General features: G+C 33.2%; 1 protein-coding gene across 1 annotated transcript; it reads left to right on the forward strand.

Annotated features, from left to right (window-relative positions):
* Window positions 1-16,895: 16,895 nt before the first annotated feature.
* Window positions 16,896-22,079, forward strand: LOC125838073 (mannose-6-phosphate isomerase 1-like). The gene is made up of 5 exons (XM_049517130.1): window positions 16,896-17,358; window positions 18,001-18,168; window positions 20,073-20,285; window positions 21,166-21,432; window positions 21,634-22,079. Exons 1-5 carry the CDS (start codon window positions 17,065-17,067, stop codon window positions 21,946-21,948), a joined length of 1,257 nt encoding a protein of 418 aa, XP_049373087.1. The 5' UTR covers window positions 16,896-17,064; the 3' UTR covers window positions 21,949-22,079.
* Window positions 22,080-22,603: the final 524 nt, after the last annotated feature.

Raw genomic sequence — 22,603 nt, forward strand, 5'->3', positions numbered from 1 at the left:
CGGGATCAACCAGAGCTTGGTAAACTTGAGGAACTCCTTGATTCACATTCTCCTCTTCCACCCTTCTAACATGCCCTTCGTGTATTCATTTCTTGAAGACACAAGAGAAGGGTTAGGAGAGGGACTTTTATAGAGTTAAACTCTATGGCACGACTCAAGAGTAATGAAAGAAGTGTATTTCCTAAACATCTTATAGCCTCTCACTCATAAATGTGGCGTGCTTCACACTCATGAACAATACTCTACTAGACATGGCTTATGAGACATCATCCTAGAATCATTCTAAACCTTTTGCTCTGATTACCAAGTTTGTCACAACCTAAGGGTACCCCCTAGACGTAACATGACACATAATACCCCAAAAGGGCACTATGTAAGCCACTTAGAATATCATCACATAAGTAAAGAACAATAAAGAGTAAGAAAACATATTTCAAGTCTTAAGAAGTTTTCATAAAAGTAAAGCGGAAGTCTAGACATTGTCTCATTTAGCCATCTATTATAATCGAAGTCTCAAATAGGGTCACAACCCTTACAATAGAAATCTGAAAGTCTAATACAATAAAACGAAAGGAACAACAAGATATCACTCATCCTCGGATCCATGAAGACTCACCACAAGCTAAGAGAATAGTCGATCCAAGCTTGTATCGAAGGAAGAACACCTCAAACACCGGAACCTACACTTTGTAGAAAAATGTAAAAGAAATATGGGTTAGTACAAAAATGCACTAAGTATGATAGCCATGCATAAAAATCCTTGAAATCATGCTAAAAAGGACATTTTAGTTGAAATATATGCACTTTATCAAGTTTAGAGTTCATCATGAAAATTAGTGTAAAAGCATAAGATACAAGCATATTCAACATATTGATCACCGTATCATAATGGAAACAAACCATAAATACCCTCAAAGCATCCTTAAATGTATGAATAAGATCCCATAATCCTACCCACACTAAGGAAAGCTTATTAAGTAACTATAATTCATAACTCAAATTCTAGTTCATATTATCATAGTGGGATTAGCTTTAACTGACATAGACCATGAGAGCTTAATACTATGATTTGCATATGAGACAATTACGAATAAAAAGTTAATTAAAGGCTTAAGAGACCATGATCATATTATCAAACCATGAAATAATGACCAGACAATAATTTGCATGATAACGAAAGTGAATACATAACATAATTACTAGCTAATTCATAGCTCTAGGTCGATTTCATATCATTAATTAAATAAAAACATGTTCTTTGCAGAGTCGCTCAAGGATGAGCTATCAAGGAATTGATTTCTTTTTAATGTAGAATTTCTTTGCACTTATTTAGGGTGGCTCACACTAGTAAGATCTTTGAACTTTATAATTTTAATTTCACTATAATATTGGTGATTACATAAACAAAATTACAGTGTCATTACCCCCCCCCCCCCCCCAGCCCCCGTCCCCCTCCCTTTTATCCTAAAATTTCAACTGAAGATTGCACTTATCTTTAGTTTCATTAGTTGTTTTTTTACTTGCACCATATTACAGATTTCGTTAAAATTAATAAAATTATTTTTTATTCTGTTCATTCGTTTTACTATAGAACGGCATAAAATTATGTACACAATCAATTTCCTTTTTGTTTGGACGAAAATAATTTTTTTAATAGAAAATTTATTATATAGATTAAAATATAAAAATGTTTGATTTTAAAAGAAGTATAAAAAAAAGAAGATAAAGATTGATAATGTAAGGATATGAATAAATTATAATAGACATTTAAAAAAGTCATTTAGAAAAAAGGGGAAGAATGATTACTTGTTAAAGTTGAGGCAGAGTTTGATTTTTAAAGTAAAATTCGGGATGTAGATGATTTTCACCCAAGAAAATATTTACTTTTATCAAAAATAACATTTTAGAACTTTGAACTATTCAACTTAAATTATATATTATTAAATAATTTTTTTGACAACATCCAAGATAATATATTGCATATAAATGTCTAACATCTTACTAATTAAAATTAATCCTTACTTTTATAAATAATAATATTTCTGTGTGAAGTTTAAAAAATTTATGCCTTTTAATGAATACCATCCTATAAATAAGTAGCAAGTATGTAAGAACAAAAAAAAAAACAACTTTCATATATAGCAAACATAAAAATCATATTTGTATGTTATAGCTATAGTTTGCATAATTTCGCTTCATAGCAAATTTTATGTTTGCTGTGGAGCTTTTGATTTGTATAATTCACTACAAACATCCAATTTTATACAAATTGTTCAATTTTGTATAAATTCATTTATACATTGTAATTTATATAATACGATCTGTATTTGTATAATCATAAGTGTATAGGACGAAAATATATGTATTTGTATTTGTATATACACTTTTCTCTCACTTTATACAAACACAAACACAAACACATTTTATACATTTTATACCGAAATGTATAAAATGACTAATTATATACCAAAAATGGTTAATTGTATACCGAATCAGATGGCAAAAAAAGGGGATATTTGCTGCGAATTACAATTAAAATAAACTATGACTATAACATTTAATTTGAATTAATAATTTGCTATTTCATACAATTTTCCAAAAAAAAAAGACAACTCTAAATATTATTATTATTAGGCGGAATGGTCTGGTAGACCCTTGTACTTGTATCTGTTTGTATTGTGAACCCTTCTACTTACCCTTTTGTCATCTGGACCCCTGAACCCATCCAAACCCAACATTTTAAACACTTTTTTTATGTGGCATCCTATGTGGAAAGACTCCACATGGAGCGTGTGATACACACAAAGTAAGAGCGTGAGACGCCTTAAAAAGGCACTAACGGTCAAATTTTGACCTTTAAAGGCCATCTCTTCTTCTTTATTTTCACTCAACACCATTGTTGGACAAATTTGAGCTTTTTTCTCCTCTTTATCTCATTTCGTCTCTTCAAATTTTTTCTCTTTTATTTTTGGCGCCTTTATTTTTTCCTTCGATCTACTCATATGTTTTTTTTTGTGTGATTCTATTGTATTTTTGTTGGTTTGATTTTGTTGGTCTTCACGATGACGATTCGATGTTGCTACTGTGGAATATATGTTGTACTAAAGACATCAAGAACACCAACTAATCCTGGAAGAATGTTTTGGGGTTGCCAAAAATATTCATCCAGTAATGGGTGTGAATTCTTTCGATGGGCTGCTGCAAATGATTCAACATGCCAAGAACAATACAACATCAAGAATCAATCAACGAGTTCAGGGCAAGAAAGTCAAGCAAGACATAGAAGATAAGGAAGGCAAGGAAGCCAAGGAAGACAAGGATCAAACACTAGTATTGATATCACTGTTATTGTGATTGTTGTTATTTGGTTTCTAGCCGTTATTTTAAAGATATATTGATTTGTACTAGGTATTATTTGATAATGAAATGGGCTGCATTTGCTTCAGAAATCTGAATAGCAACCTCATTCAAACACAAATTCATACAGAAAAACAAAGTCTTCCCAATAGCAACTTAACACAAATTTATATAGGCGACATTCATATACAGAAACAAAATCTTCCAAATAGCAGAACTAAAACAGTTGGGATCAAGTCATTAATCAAAATAAAGTTAATTGGGATCAAGCTATTAAGCTAAACAAAGTGAAATCTAATGTGTGCCTTGAGTGCTTGGTGTGCCTTGAGTGCCTGGAGTGCCTTGACTGCTTGGTGTGCCTTGAGTGCTTTTGTAACTCTACTCTCGTAGCTGCCTTTGAGTAATTGCAGCTCTTCCCTTCCACGTTAGTTCATTGGGTTTGTAACCAAGATCAATATTGGTAGGAATTGAACTTGACAATGTAGGATGTAATACCCTATCAGTATTTCCAGACTGAGTAAACAACAAAAATCTTAACCTAAAGATGAACTAATATCAATTAAAGCAATTTAATGTGTTTAAATAATAAAATGCATACCCTCTCAGCTACATTGCCACCTGATCCAAATAAGAGACCATAACCAACTGTCTTTGCTTTTTTTTGGTCTTGGTTTCTTATATGCAAGAGTTGCACCACCTCTCAAAGTTGTGCCAGTCTTTGTTTTTTGGCTAGCTGCACTATAAGTTGATTGTTGAGTACTTAATTGTCTCACATCACTTGGAGTGCAACCTACACTTGGACCTGCAGTTGGAGTGCAACCTGCACTTGAACTTGCACTTGGAGTGCAACCTGCACTTAAACCTGCACTTGGATCTGCATTTACACTTGATTGGCTTCCAATTGCAGCATTTGTAAAATCTGAAGTTGCAGCATTTCCAGCAGCACTTGCAACACTTGTTCCAGCAACAACATTTTTCTACAAACATATATTAAAGTCAAAAGTATAACAAGAATAAAATTCAGTAACAAAGAGACATTAAAGCACAACTTACCAGAGTTGGACATCCTTTCTTGTTATGTCCAAAAGTCTTACACACAGAACATTTCATTTTTCTTCCCTTCTTTGTTGCCTTTCCAAACTTCTTCTTAACTGGCTCATTACTATCTTTTCTCTTTTTTTTCCTGGTCTTCCTGGCATGGCTATAATTTCAGGTGGTTCAATGGTTGGTCTATCACTTTTTGGCCACATCTTCATGTTTGTCATAGGTTGAATAAACCTATTATATGCTTTCAAGTATGTTTCCTTCTTATACCAGTGATCAACAAATGACTCTACAACCCAATCCTTATAATGAATTGATGTAAGTGCATGGCCACAAGGAATTCCCTTTAATTGTCATGACTTACAACTACACACTTTATTTCTTAGATCAACAACATGTTTATATGGTGGATCATGAATCTCAAAGCCAAAATCACCATTAAACTTTATCTCACAATTATCTGCACTTTCAGCATTTTTCTAAGAATATCCATAGCCATTGGTGATACATCAGAAATCCATCTTTCTGAAAATTCTCTCATTTGATTCATTCTTTCCATAACTTTGACTCTTATTTCCTCTAGCATAATGATTATTGATTTGAACCTAGCATCTAAAATTCAACTGTTGAAAGTCTCACACATGTTCTCAACCACATTACACTTGCTATGTTCTTTAAAATATGCCCTACACCATGCTTCTTTGTTATAGTTTAACAAAGCTTCTACAATGCCTACTCCTAACTCACTCAAGTCATCAAGTTTGGACTGTAAAAGTACCTCAAATGATGCCCTGGCAACCTGCCAGAATTTTCTTCTCCTTTCTTCACCCCTCCAGTCTTTCTTTCAGTTTGCCCATATATGTCTAGCACACCATCTAATTTCAGCATTTGGCAATACATCAATAAGTGCAAGATGAAGACCCTGTCAAACAAAGAACATTTGACATGCAACAATGTTAAATATCAATTACTCCAAAAATGAAAGAATAAATTTAACAAATAATAAAGTAATACCTTCTGCATATCAGACATCACTGTTAGTCCTTCACCTTCTGTAAGCTCCAAATCATGTTTGATACACTTGAGAAACCAAGACCATGTGTCCTTGGTTTCTTTATCAATTATTGCCTATGCTATAGGGTACATCTGATTATTTCCATCTTTGGAAATGCAAGATAAAAGTTCACCTTTACATACACTTTTAAGAAATGCACCATCTAAACCAATAATCCTTCTACACCTTTCTTTTCATCCACTTTTTAAGGAACCAAGACAAATATAAATGCTCATAAACACCTATTTTTCTGGAATTGTGTTTTTGGATGTCCTAATAGATACAATAATTTCAGAATTTATGGTCTTTAATTGCTCAGCATAATCATACAACCTAGCAAACTCCTCTCTGAAATCTCTCATATGGTCATTCATAACTCTCACTTTTGCCTTTCTACAACTTGGCTTACTAACATACAAACCATACTGCTTTTGTATCAAAGACTGAATCTGATGTAGTTTGATGGTAGGCTCACTCATAATCCTCTCCTTATAATGCGTACTAATCCAAATGGGGGTACACAGTTTGTTTCTTGTTATTTTAAAGCACTTATGGACAGGAAAATATGTTTTAACACTGAAGTTTCCAGTGTTACCATCAATACTTCCAAGAATATGCTAACCACAACCCTTTTTCTTGCACTTTGCCCTTATCCTTTCCTTCTCATTAGGTTTCAGCTTAATATTAACACCCTTCTGAATAAAGTAAGTTTGCAGTGCCTCCCTGAACTCAATGTGATTCAAAAATACCATACATAGTTGAAATAAAATATTTTTAGCAGCTGGATCAAAGTAGATCTTTGTACTTTCCTTCCTAGGTGCTGGATCTATCACTTCATCATTCTCAACAAGATCCCCTTCATCTTCACTAATGTCACTACCAGGATCTGAGCTATCAAAATAAGGGTCATCACCACCCAAATTGCCTTCAAATCTCCCTCTTTTCTCATTATAAATGTCTTCAAACCCAGCATCTATACCTACAGGACTAGATGGTATCTCATCTAGATTTACTCTATCAGCCTTCTCTTTAACTTGTTCTTGAATATTAGACTGCCTAGCTTGAAGCAACTCCCCATCCAAATCACTCAAATCATCAATATTTTCATCAACATCATAGAGTGAATTAGAATCAGAATGTTCTTCAACTCTAGGGGTAGGGGCTTGTTCTTAAACTAAATGGGACTGCTCTTCAACTAAAGGGGACTGATTTGGTTTAAATTCCTATTTTCATTTTCATCAAATGGTTGAAATGAAGACACATCAGCCCTATCAACATTATCTTGTTATGGAGATGAGGACACATCAACATTAGTGTTAGGCAATACAAGTATCTCCTCAACAACTAAAGGTATACTAATGAGATGTATAACATATACATTAACAAAATCAGCACCCTTCAAACCATTAAGAAAGTTTAAAACATCAAAATCAGTATTTAACATGTAAAAAGTACCCTTCTTGTTGACTCTATATCCAAATGTCTCAACATTTTCAACACCCAATTCCAGTGCTATTTTATGAAACAACATAATATGCAACTCATCTACATCTATATTAATCTTTTCAATACTAGTGATTCCATTGGCATACCTTAAAGTAGAATCAGATACAAAATATCCCCCATAGTGAAATTGAAGTGTCACTATAGTTAAAGTCATTACCTTACGATGCATGTAAAGTCAAAAGAAAAACAACTACAGTTAAACCATAAACTTATCATAACTGTAACACAAAAAACCCTAATTTTTTTAAGGAAATAATAAATTGTTGTAACAGTTAAAGCCATTAACTTACCATGACTATCAATACCCAAGACAATTGACCAGAAATAAAATATTAATTTTAGTCGAAATTGGAATTTTACGAAAAAATCCTACAATCTACTCGAATTCACGAAATATGTCATTGAAGTCACTCGAAGTCATACATTAACTAAGAAAACATATTACACTAACATTACACCCAAACCAAAGTAAAATCCCAAAAAAATTCAGAAAATCGAATGACAATCGACCCTAAAATCAAACAGATACGCACAAGAAAATGAAAAAAATCAGAACTAACGCGAAAGGCAAGAACTTACAACGAAAATCGGAGTGGAACTGAGCTTTAACTGAGCAAAAGTTTGGAAAATCACAGACGTGTACGTGTTTGTGGAGAAATCGTGGAGAGGAGAAGAGGAAAAGTCGCGAAGGTTTGGAAAATTTCATCGGGGTTGGACTATTCTTAGTTTAACGTGAGTCATTTGCCACGTGGAATATAATATCATACGTGGATTATTATTTTTTTCTTTTTGGCCAACGTGTACGTGTTTGTGCAACACGCGCCATACCACATCAAAAAAAGTGTTTAAAATGTTGGGTTTGAATGAGTTCAGTGGTCCAGATGACAAAATGGTAAGTAGAAAGGTTCACAATACAAACAGATAGACCATTCTGCTTTATTATTATTATTATTGTCGGCATATATATTATTATATATATAAATATATAACACCTCTTGCTAAAATTTGACTTTCACTTTTGATAGGTGACAACTCTATTTTGTGAAAAATGGAGTGCGACAGTGAGGACGAAAAGAAGAAGCAGAGGAGGGGCTGAGATGGCTGTTCTCACCGGGAGAGGAGAGGAGCGGATCTCGGGCGGCGTTTGGGTCGTTGCTGCCTGTCTCGCCGATTTTCGCCGGTCGGAGCAACGACGACGGAGAGACAGAGAAGAGGACCAGGTGGGGTGCGGCTATCTCTTTTGGGAGGAGAAAGAGTGAATGAAATCATGTTTTGGTCTTTGGTAGGTTTAAAATAGGCAAGTGGATGATTTTTTACCTAAGACGTTTGTTCAAAGGGAGATGTAGGATTGAGATTAAAAGAGATGTGATTGACGTTTCGAATTGAAAGCTGAGATTTTGATAATGAACTTAGAATTTGTACAAAACCATCGAAATAAGATTGGATAAAAAGACTACAATTGAAATGAAATTAAAATAGAAAAAGGGCTACGAGTTGAATAAATTGGATAAGAGAGGCTAAGATTTAAATAATTTAAAGGAAGATTAAATGAAGTGTTGTTTAATCAATAATATACTACACATAATAATAATTTTCAAATAAGATAAAACACACTTAAATATTATACATTTTAATAAATAAGTAACTTAATTATTTCAAATTTGGCAACCGATAAACATAATAATAAAATAATAACAATCTGATAATTTATGTAAATTATGAATATAATTATTTGGATAAAATTAATTATAATTGTAAACCCATAATAACATAAAAAAAGTTTTGCAATATATATTCAATCAAAAAGCAATTCGAAAATGGTTACAGATTGTTCAAAATTGAGTGTAAATAATACATACCACATTATTTCTCAAACCAATGACCAAAGTAAAATTTAATATTGTGTTACCAACTTGATGCAAAATAAAACAATCAAATTCATCCCAACAACACATTATTTCTCAAACCAATGAAGGGTAAAATTTAATGTTGTGTACTTCCTGCGAAATGAAACAATCAAATTCATCACTATATTAAAAATAAAAAATTTAAAGAAAAAAAATATATAGCAACCTGCCTCGTCTCAAGAACCATTAAAGATGAAAAAGAATTTCAAAACTAAAAAAGAGTTTGATACATGTTGTATCTATGAAATGTGTTGCTTTAATTTGAATCTGCATCTATGATACAATTTGAAGTTATCAAGAACAATAAAGATGAAAAAGAATTTCATATATAATTTGTATCTACGATAAATACAACTATACAAGTCTAATACAACGTATATTTATGGTATATGCTGCTTTATAACTGTATCTATGATACAATATTTGAATTTCTTAAAATCAATAGAGAAGAAGTGGAAATTCAAAAACAAGGAAAAGTCTAATACATATGATACGTTATAAGATTTTTTTTTTAATACAATGTGTATCTATGATACATGCTGCTCTACATCTGTATCAATGATACAAAGATTGAATGCCCAAAACAATCGAAGAAAAAGAGAAGATTTCGAAGCCAACTCAAGTTTTAGCAAAAGGATATTCATAATAAACCTCAAGCTTATCGAGTTCACTACGAATGAGGACACTAATGGTATATTTTTAGAATCTAAGTTTTGGACATTCACGAATTTTATTTTTAATAATATTAATCATTTTTTTTCTGTGAAAATTTTATAAGCTTTTGCTACTGAGAAAGCGAACGGTCAGCGCGAAGGTTCAAGACTTAGCCGAGCGTTCGTGAAGTCGAGACATTCAGAAAGAGAGTTATGGCATTTCGAGGATTATAGTATGGTCCTATTGATTCAATCTTTATGCTTGACACGAAACTCTTGTTTCGAGTGAAAGGCTCTCGGAAATGTCAGTATTTTGGCATCTCTCGTTGCTTCGGATGAGAAGGAAGCTTCTCACAGATAGAAAATACCGCTATCTAAAGTAACCTTGCAGGGGGGCTGCGTATAGCATTCTAAGTTCATATATAAGACTAATATTTTCAAGTTATGAGAGTATAATAAAACTTTCAAGTTGTAACAATAAAAAATTTCAGGTTGTAACATTTTATTAATTTTTTTTTTTTAATAATAGTAAAAAACGTTTTTTTAAAAATCATAAAAAGAAAAAAATGGATAATTAATTTAAATACATTAAGGATAATTAATAATGCCATAAATTAGGAGATTCAAAACAAAATAGGAATATTTGTTTTCCTTTTTTTACTCAATCAGTTAAAATTAATTCAAAAATCAGATTTTCTTTTATTTTCAAATGTTTCTCTCTCCCTCATTTTTTTTTTTCTGTCAATTTGTTTTCCTTTTTTTACTCAATCAGTTAAAAGTAATGCAAAACTTAGATTTTCTCTTCTTATCAATATTAATAAAACATGGTGGTAGATGAGATCCTTCAGGTTAGTGTTCTTTGCGATTTATTATTTGTATTGTTATGTTATTCAAAAGAAAAAAAATAAGAACAATGAAACTATAAAGGAATTTTTATTTTTATTTTGTTTGTGTATAATAGATTTAAATTGTGACCTTTTTTGTATGAACATTCTTTTGTTCAGATTACATAATAAATTTTTGAAACAAGAATAAATATTGGTATGATTTTATTTTAATTCAAGGTTTCTGGTAAAAAAATATTGATATCATTTTTTTATGTATGCTGATTAGATATAGATTTTGTATAATACTTTTAATTGTGGCGTTTTTTTTTATACTATTATTTTTTATATGAACATTAAATTTGTTCATTAATTATATGAATCATTTATCGTTTTTGGTATGACTTTAGTTTAAAAATTGACATAAAATCTGTATGAAATTGGTATACTAGTTATATCAGACTTGAATGGAAATTGATAATGTATTGGTACAAATCTGGTATGATTCAATTTTTATTTTTGGCATTATATTGGTATGAAATTGTGCATAATAATGGAATGAGTTTGGTGTACTACTTATTTAATAAAAGACAATTACTAGTTAGAAATGATATGATTTTGATATTCTTTTTGGCATGAATCTGGTATGAATTAGTGTTGACTTTTGGCATGATATATGTATAGGAACTATGCATAAAAATGGTATGAAATTTGTATACTCGTATAACGTATGTATTTGCACTTTTCTATCATGTTTGTAGGGAGATAACAACTTGAATGCTGGAAGGGCTAGCTGATGTGAAATTCAAGAGATCTAAAATTAAGTGCCTGTATATGTCGTCGGGAGGGACACAACATGAAGACATATTCAAATTACCCTGATGGAAAAAGTCATAATTTATTTTATTTTGATTTGATTGTTTAATTGTGACAAACTCATGTTTTGATTTATTTTGCCTTTTAAGTTAATGAATTATAATTTCAAAACATTTATTATGTGTACTACTTAATCCTTTGTGTATTCAGTGTTTTTTAAATGTATATTGAAAAATTCGGTAATGCTGATATGCAATTGGTATCGACTGGAAAAATTAATTCAAATTTAAGTATGAAAATGCTATCCATTTGGTATCCAACTAAAGTCCCACTGATTGAAAAAACATGCAATTGATATTTCAATTGAATTAGCCAACCTAAAACTAGTTAATGTTGTATCCAATTGGTATACACTTGATATCAAACTGATATTCCACTGAAAAATTTAAAAAAATAATAATTGAGATTTCAATTGAATTAGCCAACCTAAGACTAGTTAATGTAATTTCTAATTGGTATTCATTTGGTATCCAACTTATATCCCATTGAAAAAATAGGAAAAAAATAAAGAGTAATTGAGACTACAACCAAATTAGCTAACCTAAAATTAATTATTGTTGTATCCAATTGGTATCTATTTGGTATCCAACTGGTATCCAATTGGAAAAATAGAAAAACTAAGATGTAATTGAGATTTCAACCAAATTAGCCCATCTAAAACTAGTTAATGTTGTATCCAATTAATATCCATCTGGAAAACTTAAGTGTAACTATGTATACAGTTGTTTTATAAAAGGAATCTCAAAATATTTTAATTTTTGCTATGTTTATGATGTGTTTTTCAAAACTAAAAATCCAATATAAATCTGGTTAATTCTGATATCCAATTTGTATACACTTGGTATCTAACTTGAAAATTTAAGACAAAGGCTAAAAATAAGAATGTATGAAGTTGGTATCCAACTGATATAAATCTGATAATGTAAAATAATGCATATTATATATTGTTGTAAAAAACTTAGCAAAAAAAAATATACATCATCTAAAAATTTAAAAACATGTAATAATTAAAAGTCTAAGCTACAATCAACTATCTCAAATTTATTTTTCATAGTCTTGGTGTAGGATAATTAGTAGTATCTGGAGCATGTTCTTTTGCTATGCGGGATCCATCAAATTTGCTAGCAACAGTTCCAGTTACTTCACTCTCACTAATTGAGCCATCAACATTCTTGCTTCTTCCATACTGAAGAAGAGGCAGATCAAAATATGGTGCGAAAAAAATCAAAATAGATATGAATGGAAGATGCCTCTGGAACTCCTTTTTCTCGGTAAGGATAGGCACAACGTCACTCGACTGAAAGGAGAGGGAACAACCACAACGTTACACCCTAAAACTATACGGAGCCCTTACGAATGACCTAGAATATAGTCTACGTCACCCTTTCTTGGCTAGTCTAGTAGACTATATTTGCCCGTGGAGGTGAGTGGAGCGCGAATTGGATGATTCAACAAACAATTCATCAATTGTTGAATCATGCCATTTCGCTGATTCAACTTTCTTCCTTCTCAGGTTGAGACAAGTTGTGAATCTAGGATATTGTGGTCTTTTATAGTGAAAGAAGTTGGGACGAGGTTGTCAATAATAGATTATCTAGAGAAATTGGGAAAAGAAATTTCCACCCAAGATTTAATATAGGTTGGTTGGGGAAAACTCCAAAACTAGGGTTCCAAAAAGTTTACCTTATATTATAGAAAAGTTTGAGAAAGGGGCACCCCTACTATACCCCTAAAGCTCGTAGTTTCACTCTTGCTTTTGCCTTACCTTCTATTATATTAGTAAAGGGCGAATATAGGGCGTGTGCAATAGTTTTCTTACTTTCTCTTGATCACTTCAATGCCTATAATTTGAGAGATAAGAGGAAAGCCCTCTCTTGAATTCGAAGATGTAACACAAAAAATAACTCTCTTCGCCGGGATGTCAGCAGGTTAGGCAGCTCTAAGATTTTTTTTTTCTAGTAGGTAGCGAGAAGACTAGTAGTATCGACAAGAGGCTACATCAATAGCTAAAAATTTTGGGTATGGTAGGCTTGGAGTCAGAAGTCCCATTCTTCCCAACCAAATAAGCACTTTTGCAAAGTTCACCTTCCCGCGGTCAAAACAAGACTTACAGATAACAATCATAGAAATACCGCAAATAAGGCCATTGCGACACCCATCAAAGAAGTAGTTCCCCACCCAGGAGCTATATGCATTATATGAACAGAAAGCAACCGACCGAAATCATTCAATACAACGGTATGAACACGATACCAAGGCAAGCCCATGGAAATACCCCTACATTTCCTCCCCGCTCTGACTTTGATCAACTTGCCCGCACAACGTCTTTTTTGAGAAAAGAGGTCAAGGGGCTAAATGACTTTCGAAAGTCATCTTTCTGCGGAGCTTTCGAAAAAGGGTAGCCTTGTGTGTAAGCACAACAATGAACCGTGGCGAATCCTCAGACGACCTATCTAAGATTAGAGGGGGATCCTCAGTAGTGGTGACCCTTTCATTCTTCCACGGATTGATACATGTACCGAATGCTCATACGGGAAAGTTGACTCCTGGGTTTGGAACTTGAGGGGTTGCTTCGAGAAATCCTTTCTTTCTCGTCCACTCAGGGGGGTGCGGACACACCTGCGCGGATGACAGGTGACAATTACAAGAATGGCGGGAAAGTTAACAGTACCCCATAGGATTGTGACGTACCTTTGACGATGGTACTTTGCATTGATATCAATGGGAGCTATATCAAAAACTCCATTGCTAATATATTAAGCAAATACACATGTGTACATACCACAATCACTGAAACAACATTGAAGGAAAAAATAATTTTGAGAAAGAAAATGAATTAATTATTATGAACAAATCACAAAAAGATATAAATACATATAAATTGCATATAATTTTTTATCCCCATTTCACCAACTTCAATCGGGAAATAATTTAAATACAACTATGGAAAAGTCATACCAGATTTATATAAACTTCATGCCAATGCACAAACATATTAATACAAAAAAAATCATACCAACTACATAGTATATCATTTTCATGTCAAAAATATAAAAAATCTGATCATATACAACATTACTGGGATTTGTAACTTCTTGGGAGTGGTAACACTCCTGATCGCCGGATTCACATTCTTGTTGGTCGGCGGCATTTGTGTCAAGATGTTAAAAGATGAAACCTCAATTTCAACATTAGAAACCCCTTCTAACGAATCTGGACTCTTTTTAAGTGTATGCTTATGTTTTTGATTTTTCGACATGTTTTTTTTATCAACCTAAACTCTTGATTCTTTGTATTGTTTAGAAGATTTGTCCTTCTTTTGAGTGTACAAAGAATAAGAATGGAGATGATTAGAGAGAGATTTACTGTTTCTTCTTCTGGATGTACAAAGAAAAAGAATGGTGCAGGTGAGAGAGAAAGATCTACCATTTGAGTAAAGGTTGAATGTAGGGGTGGGGTACTGATTTGGCGTGTGAGTCAGAAAGAAATGTGCTAGTGGAGGTGGGTGGTTGATGTGTGAACAGTAAAAGAATCCCTAAAAAGGTGTAATATTATGTGTGAAAGGTAAAATATCCCTAAAAAAGTGTAATAGATAATTACCATTGATTCTCTCTTATTAATTTTATTTATCTTAGCTATTAATTAAAATATAATTATAAAAAAACTAATTATTTAATAAAGTGGAATTAATTGAATTATAAATAAAAAATGTTCTGTTATAACTTGCAATTAAAATGTTATAAGTAGTAATATTTTAAAAGTAGATCTAAAACCTGTAATATTACTCCTTAAATAGATGTGTGGGGTGATTTTTCCTTCTTTCCCTTGTTGGGCTCTGTTTCAATTGGCAAATTCTTGATAAAAAATGGGAAAATTACGCGGTTAAGCAAACATATACTAGTTAATTAGCTAACACAACTACAGTTTGTATTAATTACAATTCGGAACTTACTTCTAGTTATAATTAATTACATTCTCTCTCTCACCTCTCTCCCCTCTCTCTGAAATCTCGCTCGCCACTCTCCTCTTTTTCAGTCATCTCTCCCACACCTCTCTCTCCTCTCTCTGCCAGTCTCTCTCTAGATTCTCTTCTGTCAATCTCTCTCTCACTTTATACAAACACAAATGTATAATTTGTGTTTGTATAAAGAGAGAGACTGGATGTACAAATACAAAAATACTATATATATATCTCCGCCCTATACACTTATAATTATACAAATACATATCTTCCCCTGCCCACTTCTCTTTTTCCTTTCTCTCTCTCTCGCTTTATACAAACACAATTATACAAATATAATGTATAATTTGTGTTTGTATAAGCGAGAGAGAATGAATATACAAATACAAATGTTTTAACTCGATTCATTTGTATGCGAATTCAAATTGTATGCAGATATACAAATACAATCATTGATACATATACATAGTAGTTACATATATATAATTACCTAACTGATATACATATACAATTCACCTCTCTCCACTCTCTGTCCTCTCTCGCTCACCTCTCTCCTCCCTCTCCCATTATCGCTCGCCACTCTCCTCCTTATAACATGTAGCTATGAATCGTATTTAGCGAACTATAACTATGGAGCATAACTAAGCTATTTTTGAATGGCTATATGTGAAAATTCTCCAAAAAATAGCTACCTTGAAGTGAATAGAGAGGAAAATGAAGTAGAAAAAACAATATGACAGGGAGAGAGATGAGGGATAGGGGGAACTTGAATACTCGATAGTAATTTATTTTATATGGTAAAAGAAAGTGAATACACGACATGCTTACGAGCGGATTCATAGCCAAGATTGATTTCATCTCATTGATTACATAAGAAAACTATACTTTGTTTGGTTAATTGTTCATTACTGTTTTTTTCTTCATATTTGGTTTAGTTCACTCATAAATGAACCTTGAGATTTCATAGCTTGAATAAATAACTAGAACTAGCTAGTTTAATTAAGTAAACGATTAAACATAAGTCTAAATGAATTCGACATCTAATTACTTACAATTACTATATAACATGTACATCATATACATTTGTGTGTGCAATTAAAAGCAACAAGTGACCACAAAGGAGGCATGCATCAGTGCAACAATCTACCAGTTGTGGACCGAGAGGAATGGCATACTATTCCAGAAAAGATGTGTGGATATTCTCTAATTTGATATTGGTGTTTGTGGCAAATAAATGACAAAACATAGCATAAATGCACCTTCTAATTAAAGCCTGTTGCATAAGATTTGTCTAGTGTGATTTACATCTTCTATGCAGGGGCGGAGCCAGTCTTTTGTTAGGGACTTCATTCGAACCCCTTTTGGCAGAAAATATTACTAATTATACATGATTAAAATTAATTTTTATGTATATATAGTGGATGTCCAACCCCTTTCGATTTGTTAGTGTGTTTACTCTTTCAGATTTTGAACCCCCTTATTAAAAATTCTAGTTCTGCCACTGCTTCTATGTGGTTGCATGCTATCAAGCGAGTACAAAGTGTTCACCTGAAAGACAGATGCTATGTCAAAAGTTATAGCGACTACGAGTTATCTTGGGTTCCAAATAAATAAAATGGATCCTTACTTTAATAAAATAAAAATAGTACCAAATGTTTGCCATTTTCTGATTTGGCCATCTGTTTTCTTTCTTTCATTCTTTTTCCGGTTTTCAGTTTTCACCTCTGCGATCTCCATTTCTTCCGCGTTAGAATTGTTAACAGAAAAAAGAAGAAAAAAACTTGAATCTCATCTGCTCAAAGCTTTTAGATGAACAACGCCATGCGTGATTCGGAACTAGAGCAATGAAACGCTGGAAAGTGCCTCAAATCTACACCATTCCATGGAGGAGGTAAATGGTGGGTTGATCAAGTTGATCTGTTGCGTTAAAAAATCTGATTGGGGGCGCATTGGTCGGGAATCTACTGTTGCACGTCTCTATTATCGAAATACTGGAATCAATATTGATCAGAATCAGCCCTATGCTGAGTTTTGGATGGGCACACACGAATCTGGCCCGTCGTATGTTGGGGATACAGAAAATCTGACATTGAAGGAATGGATTGAAAGAAACCCTAGTGTCCTTGGAGAAACCGTTCTGAACAAGTGGGGTACCGATTTTCCCTTTCTCTTCAAGGTTTGTTTGATCTGTTCTTAAAATTATAATTTAGATATTAAAATGTTCAGTCAAAGTTTAAATAGTTTGGATCTCGAAAAGTGAAAAGTGACACATAGAAATTGGGACTGAGAGTGTACGTATTATCTTTTTGTTTGATTTTCTGGAATTTCCATTTTGTTGATTTGTGCAACTGATAGTACTATTTTTTTTATAGCTGGTGCTGCCACAGATCCCAAATCTTAGATGAAATGGTTCACATAGTTCAAAACAAATCAGGGAATACTAACCGGCTCTCTTAGCGAATCTTTTAAAGTTTTGATTTTGATTGTGCTATGTAGTAGCAGTATACTGAAGTGTTATGTGTCAATTGTCCCTTATCGGATAAAAAGAGAGATGTTAGTGAGTTTATAAACTAAATGGTTCTCCCACTCATCACATTAGTCTTTTGGGTTCGGCTCTCCATTTGGTCTATAACATAATGTGTAATAACTACTAGAGTGACTCCAATTATGGCCTTTGATATTGACATTGTCTGCATCTGACAAAATACAGATAAGAAGACAATTCAGATTAATTTCATACATTTTAAATGAGTGTAAGCCGTATACACATGTTTGTCCATATGGCTAAATAGGTTTCTAACGTTTCTTTTGTTTTTAGGTATTATCTGTTGCCAAAGCTTTGTCCATACAGGCCCATCCAGACAAGGATTTGGCCACTTCTCTGCATAAAGAGCAGCCTTCTGCTTACAAGGATGACAATCACAAACCTGAGATGGCTTTGGCACTGACGCAATTTGAAGCTTTATGTGGTTTCGTCAGTCTTGAGGTACTCGAGGACTTAGGATTTATGTTAGCCTAGTTAATATTTGGAGTGTTGATAGACTTTCTTACTCTCAAATGAGATGCACATTTCAGGTGCATATAAATTTACTATTCCTTAGAAGTGATTCTGTTAGTGATAGAAGCACTTTTATGTAATAATCTGGGGACCTAAGATTAGTTCAAGTGAAAGGTTAAGGGACTTATAGCTTTGGTTACAAGTTTGAGCTATGCGCCATGCGAACTAAACCTTGTATTTAAGTGGAGAGGGGTAGAGGGAGGGGCCCATTATCCCTGTGTTTTGAAGGCTAGGTTTGTCCTAAGGGTTGGCCCCTGACGGATTCCTTGGTTATTAAAAAAGTGTATGTGGTGCAGTCTAGAGGCTACGGTGCCCATTTTCTATGTACACGTACTTCTCATTCGAAATCTGATTGTTTCTTAGGCTTTTTTTCATTGGCAATATCATGAGTGTGAACCTGTCCTATTAAACAATTGTTGTGAATTGTTTAAAAGTAGATATTTGTTTTGTTTTGTACTATTTAAACATTTCTTTTTTTAAAAAAATAATAGTATGAAACTGAGCTTGTGGTTCCTCCTCTGACAACCAGATGTCAAAATTGTAACTTAAGGGAGTAAAATTATCTAAAATAGGAAAAAGAGTTCCAGGTAGCATTTTTCATCCCCTCCTTCCTTGTCTAGGTGAAATGAAAGGCCCCTAACTGCGTATGCTGGTTAAAACACGTGTTAAGAAACTAGCATAGCTTGCTTTTTTCTTTTTTTTTATGTTCAAAAGTTGTCCAATTATGTTTATTCTGGTTGACAAGCTTCTTGTTATGAGAGATCTAGAAATGGGGTAGGGCGGCTGATAGAGTTGGATCCAAAGATTTTAAGTAAGCGAGTATGGAGCTGCAATGACAATGAGTAGGACTTTAGTGTAAACATATTTTTATTAAAAAAATCAACTATAAATGTATAGTTCAAACCAATAGGCAGGAATTGATGTAGATCCACCATTGGAAGGACAGGCAGTAGTATATACTTTATTCATGTGATTTTCTTGATAAACAAAGTTATTGTGCTCCTTCACTTGAGTTGATGGAATAGACTTAAGTTCCATGACTATAATAACTACGTCTCAATTCCAAACAAGTTATGGTTGACTATATGAATCCTCATTGGCCACGTCGCTTCATTTATACTCATCTAGAGCCACTAAAATACAAACTAAAAGTAAATTCAAAAAGTACTTGAAGTTGTCTATATTTTCTAATGGTATGTAATCTCTGACAAGAGTAGGAACAGAGATATATGGGGCAAGGTGGAAATGGCTTCATGGTGGACAAAAAAAGGGAAGCGAGACTGAGATGGTTTGGGTACATGAAGTGGAGGAGCACAAATACCCGAATGAAAAGGTGCGAGAGGTTGGCAGTGATAGGTCTTAGGAGAGGTGGAGGTAGACCAATGAAGAATTGAGGAGAGGTGATTAGACAGGACATGTCATATCTCTAGCTCACCGAGGACATGACCCTAATATGAGAGCAGTGAGGTCAAAGATTAGGGCAGAAGGTTAGTAAGTAGTCGAGCGACTTCTCTCTTTTCTATTGGAGAGGATAGTTCTAGTTTAGATCACCTTCTCTATTCCCTCCTCTCCTTGCCATTATTATTCTTATTATTTTTATAATTATTATTATCATCTTATTCTTCAATTATTACTATTGTCGTTTATTTACTTTGGTTATCTTTAATGTTTTTGCTGTCAATATTTTTCTTTTCTTCAATATTTCATCATAGCTTTTTTACTCTTGTATTTTTCAAGTCTGTTTAGGACCTTAGCTATACTAACACGAGTACATGACTAATTAGAATTATTATTTTTTGATTGTGATAACAAGTATATTGAATTTTTTCCAGGAGCTCAAAGTGATTGTTCGTACTACACCTGAGATTGTGGAAGTGGTTGGTAATGCAAAAGCAGAGCATGTCTTAAACTTGAATGAGGATGATGGGAAGGAGGAAATTAGATTACTACTACAATCAGTATTTACTGACATAATGACTGTTTGCAAGGATGTGACTGCTGAAGTGTTAGCCAAGCTGATTAGTCGCCTAAACTTTGAAGGCCAGGTAATCCAAATTGATCTGTGACCAAGTGGAAGCATAATTTTTTTGTAATACTTGGGCATTAGTTGGATGTGTCCTTTTTGTTATTCTGTGTAGTCGTAACTTGTCCATTTGGACAGTAATTCTCTTAGGTTTTTGAAAAACTTTGTCTTTATTGTCATACTTTATGTGTTTGTGTAGACCAATTTCTTAACGTAAAGATGTGCTTGCATGCCTCTACTAACTTACATTTCAACTTTTAGATGGGCGGAATGTGGATTGCACTGGCAGAGAATGTAAAATAAGTTCATTTCTGAAGAATTTGAGGGACTAGAGTATCAAAAGGTTTTACTAATTTGGATATGAGATTTCTGGATTTTAATTCTGCAGCTGATCTATCTTATCATTGTTATTCACTAAAAAGAAAGGAAAAAAACTTGTTCTCTTACATGTTACTGTGTATGGGTTAGCTGAAACAGAATTGTTATAAGCTCCATCAAGTTGCTTTTGTTGTGCAATTTTCTGCAAAGGAGCTAATTTGTTTGGAATTGATTTATATCTAAGTTGCTGTACTTATCCTTGTAATGTGAATGATTCAGTTTTCTTCTTTTATTCTCTATTGTGGTTGAACCTTGGATGCGTCAATTTTTTTTTTACATTCGCAATAGTCACTCTTGACTGTATCTGCTGCATCAAGTTCTGTCTTTTTGGAAAAGATGGGAGACATGTTGATTTGAGTTTCTATTACTTCTGTTGATGCATAATTCTTATGTGAATTATGTGGTTGAGCTGAACTGCTTACGGTCTCCTCCGGCATGTTAACTGTAACTCTTGCTGCTTAAACTCAGCTTTTCGATTGTCTCTTATTTTTATGAATATGTGTATTCATCTTTAATGTTTGTAGGCGAGGCATCTAACTGACAAAGAACAACTGATTCTACAACTTGAGAAGCAGTATCCAGCTGATGTTGGTGTCTTAGCTGCATACTTGTTAAATTATGTGAAACTCAACCCTGGTGAAGCTTTATATTTAGGCTCAAATGAACCTCATGCATATTTATACGGTGAATCTGTTGAATGCATGGCAAATTCAGATAACGTGATACGTGCTGGTCTAACTCCAAAGCAACGAGATGTTAAGATACTTTGTTCAATGCTCACATACAAACAGGTATAGTCAGACACCATTACATTTTTACTTCATTAGAGCCACATTTTACGAGGAATTGTTGTACATGGGTGTTTAAGTCGGGTGTCTTTTCACTATGAGAAGATTTTATAGTGTTTTCGCCAATTTCTTCTCTAAAATGAAATGCAAATGCGTTGGGCGTTTCTTTGCCTATATGAATCTGAATCAGTTCTTCTGTTGCAGGGTTTTCCTGATATTCTGAAAGGTACTGTGGTTGATCCCTACACAAAGAGATACCTCCCTCCCTTTGATGAATTCGAGGTGGACCGTTGCATTCTTCCACAAAACTCAACTACAGTATTTCCTTCCATTCCTGGTCCTTCCATTTATTTGGTGGTGGAAGGAGAGGGAACGATGACCACATCATCGAACGAGGTAGTTGCTGAAGGTGATGTCTTATTTGCATCTGCAAATACCAGTATTACTGTTGCAACCTTGTCTGGTTTGCATCTATATAGAGCAGGAATTAGCAGCAGGTTATTTGAGTTTCATAAATAGTGTATTACTTCAAACTCTAGCTAGGATTGATTCAAATACCAGGAATCTACACTGATAAATTTGTTGAGTCAAAAGTGATATTAGTGGTAAATGAATTCTTCTCGGGTAAACATATTTTCTCCCAACTTTTTGACATCAATTGTTAATGGTAAAAATCATACTTAAACTATCACCTTTTTCGTGGGTTTCATACTTCAACCATCCATTATACTATTTACTTATCACTTTTTTTTTTTTTCTTATGGATTTCATCCCTCAACTATCATTTTATCACAACATTTGCATTAAAATACACCTTGATGTTGAGTTTGCCTACATGTGTCTGTTGTTGATTGGAAATAAACATTTGGCCAACTCAACATTGAGATATATTTTAATACAAAAGGAGTGGTGGTGTTTAAGTAGGTAGAACAATGGATAATTCAGGTATAAAATTTGCTTAAAAAGTGATAGTTTTGATGTACTTTGATTCATCAAATTTTATTTTTTTATGTTGATAAACTTTCAAAAAAAATAATATTATTATATTTCAAGTATATTATACTGGGACTATTTTATACAATGTTAATATTCCATCAATATCTTTATATATAATTTAGTAATTAAAAATAAAACATACAAATTGCATGTATAATATAATACTAAACAAAATAGT

The sequence above is a fragment of the Solanum verrucosum genome, unplaced genomic scaffold (assembly GCF_900185275.1).
Source record: "Solanum verrucosum unplaced genomic scaffold, falcon-dt-bn FXZP01000079.1, whole genome shotgun sequence".
NCBI classification, from domain to species: domain Eukaryota; kingdom Viridiplantae; phylum Streptophyta; class Magnoliopsida; order Solanales; family Solanaceae; genus Solanum; species Solanum verrucosum.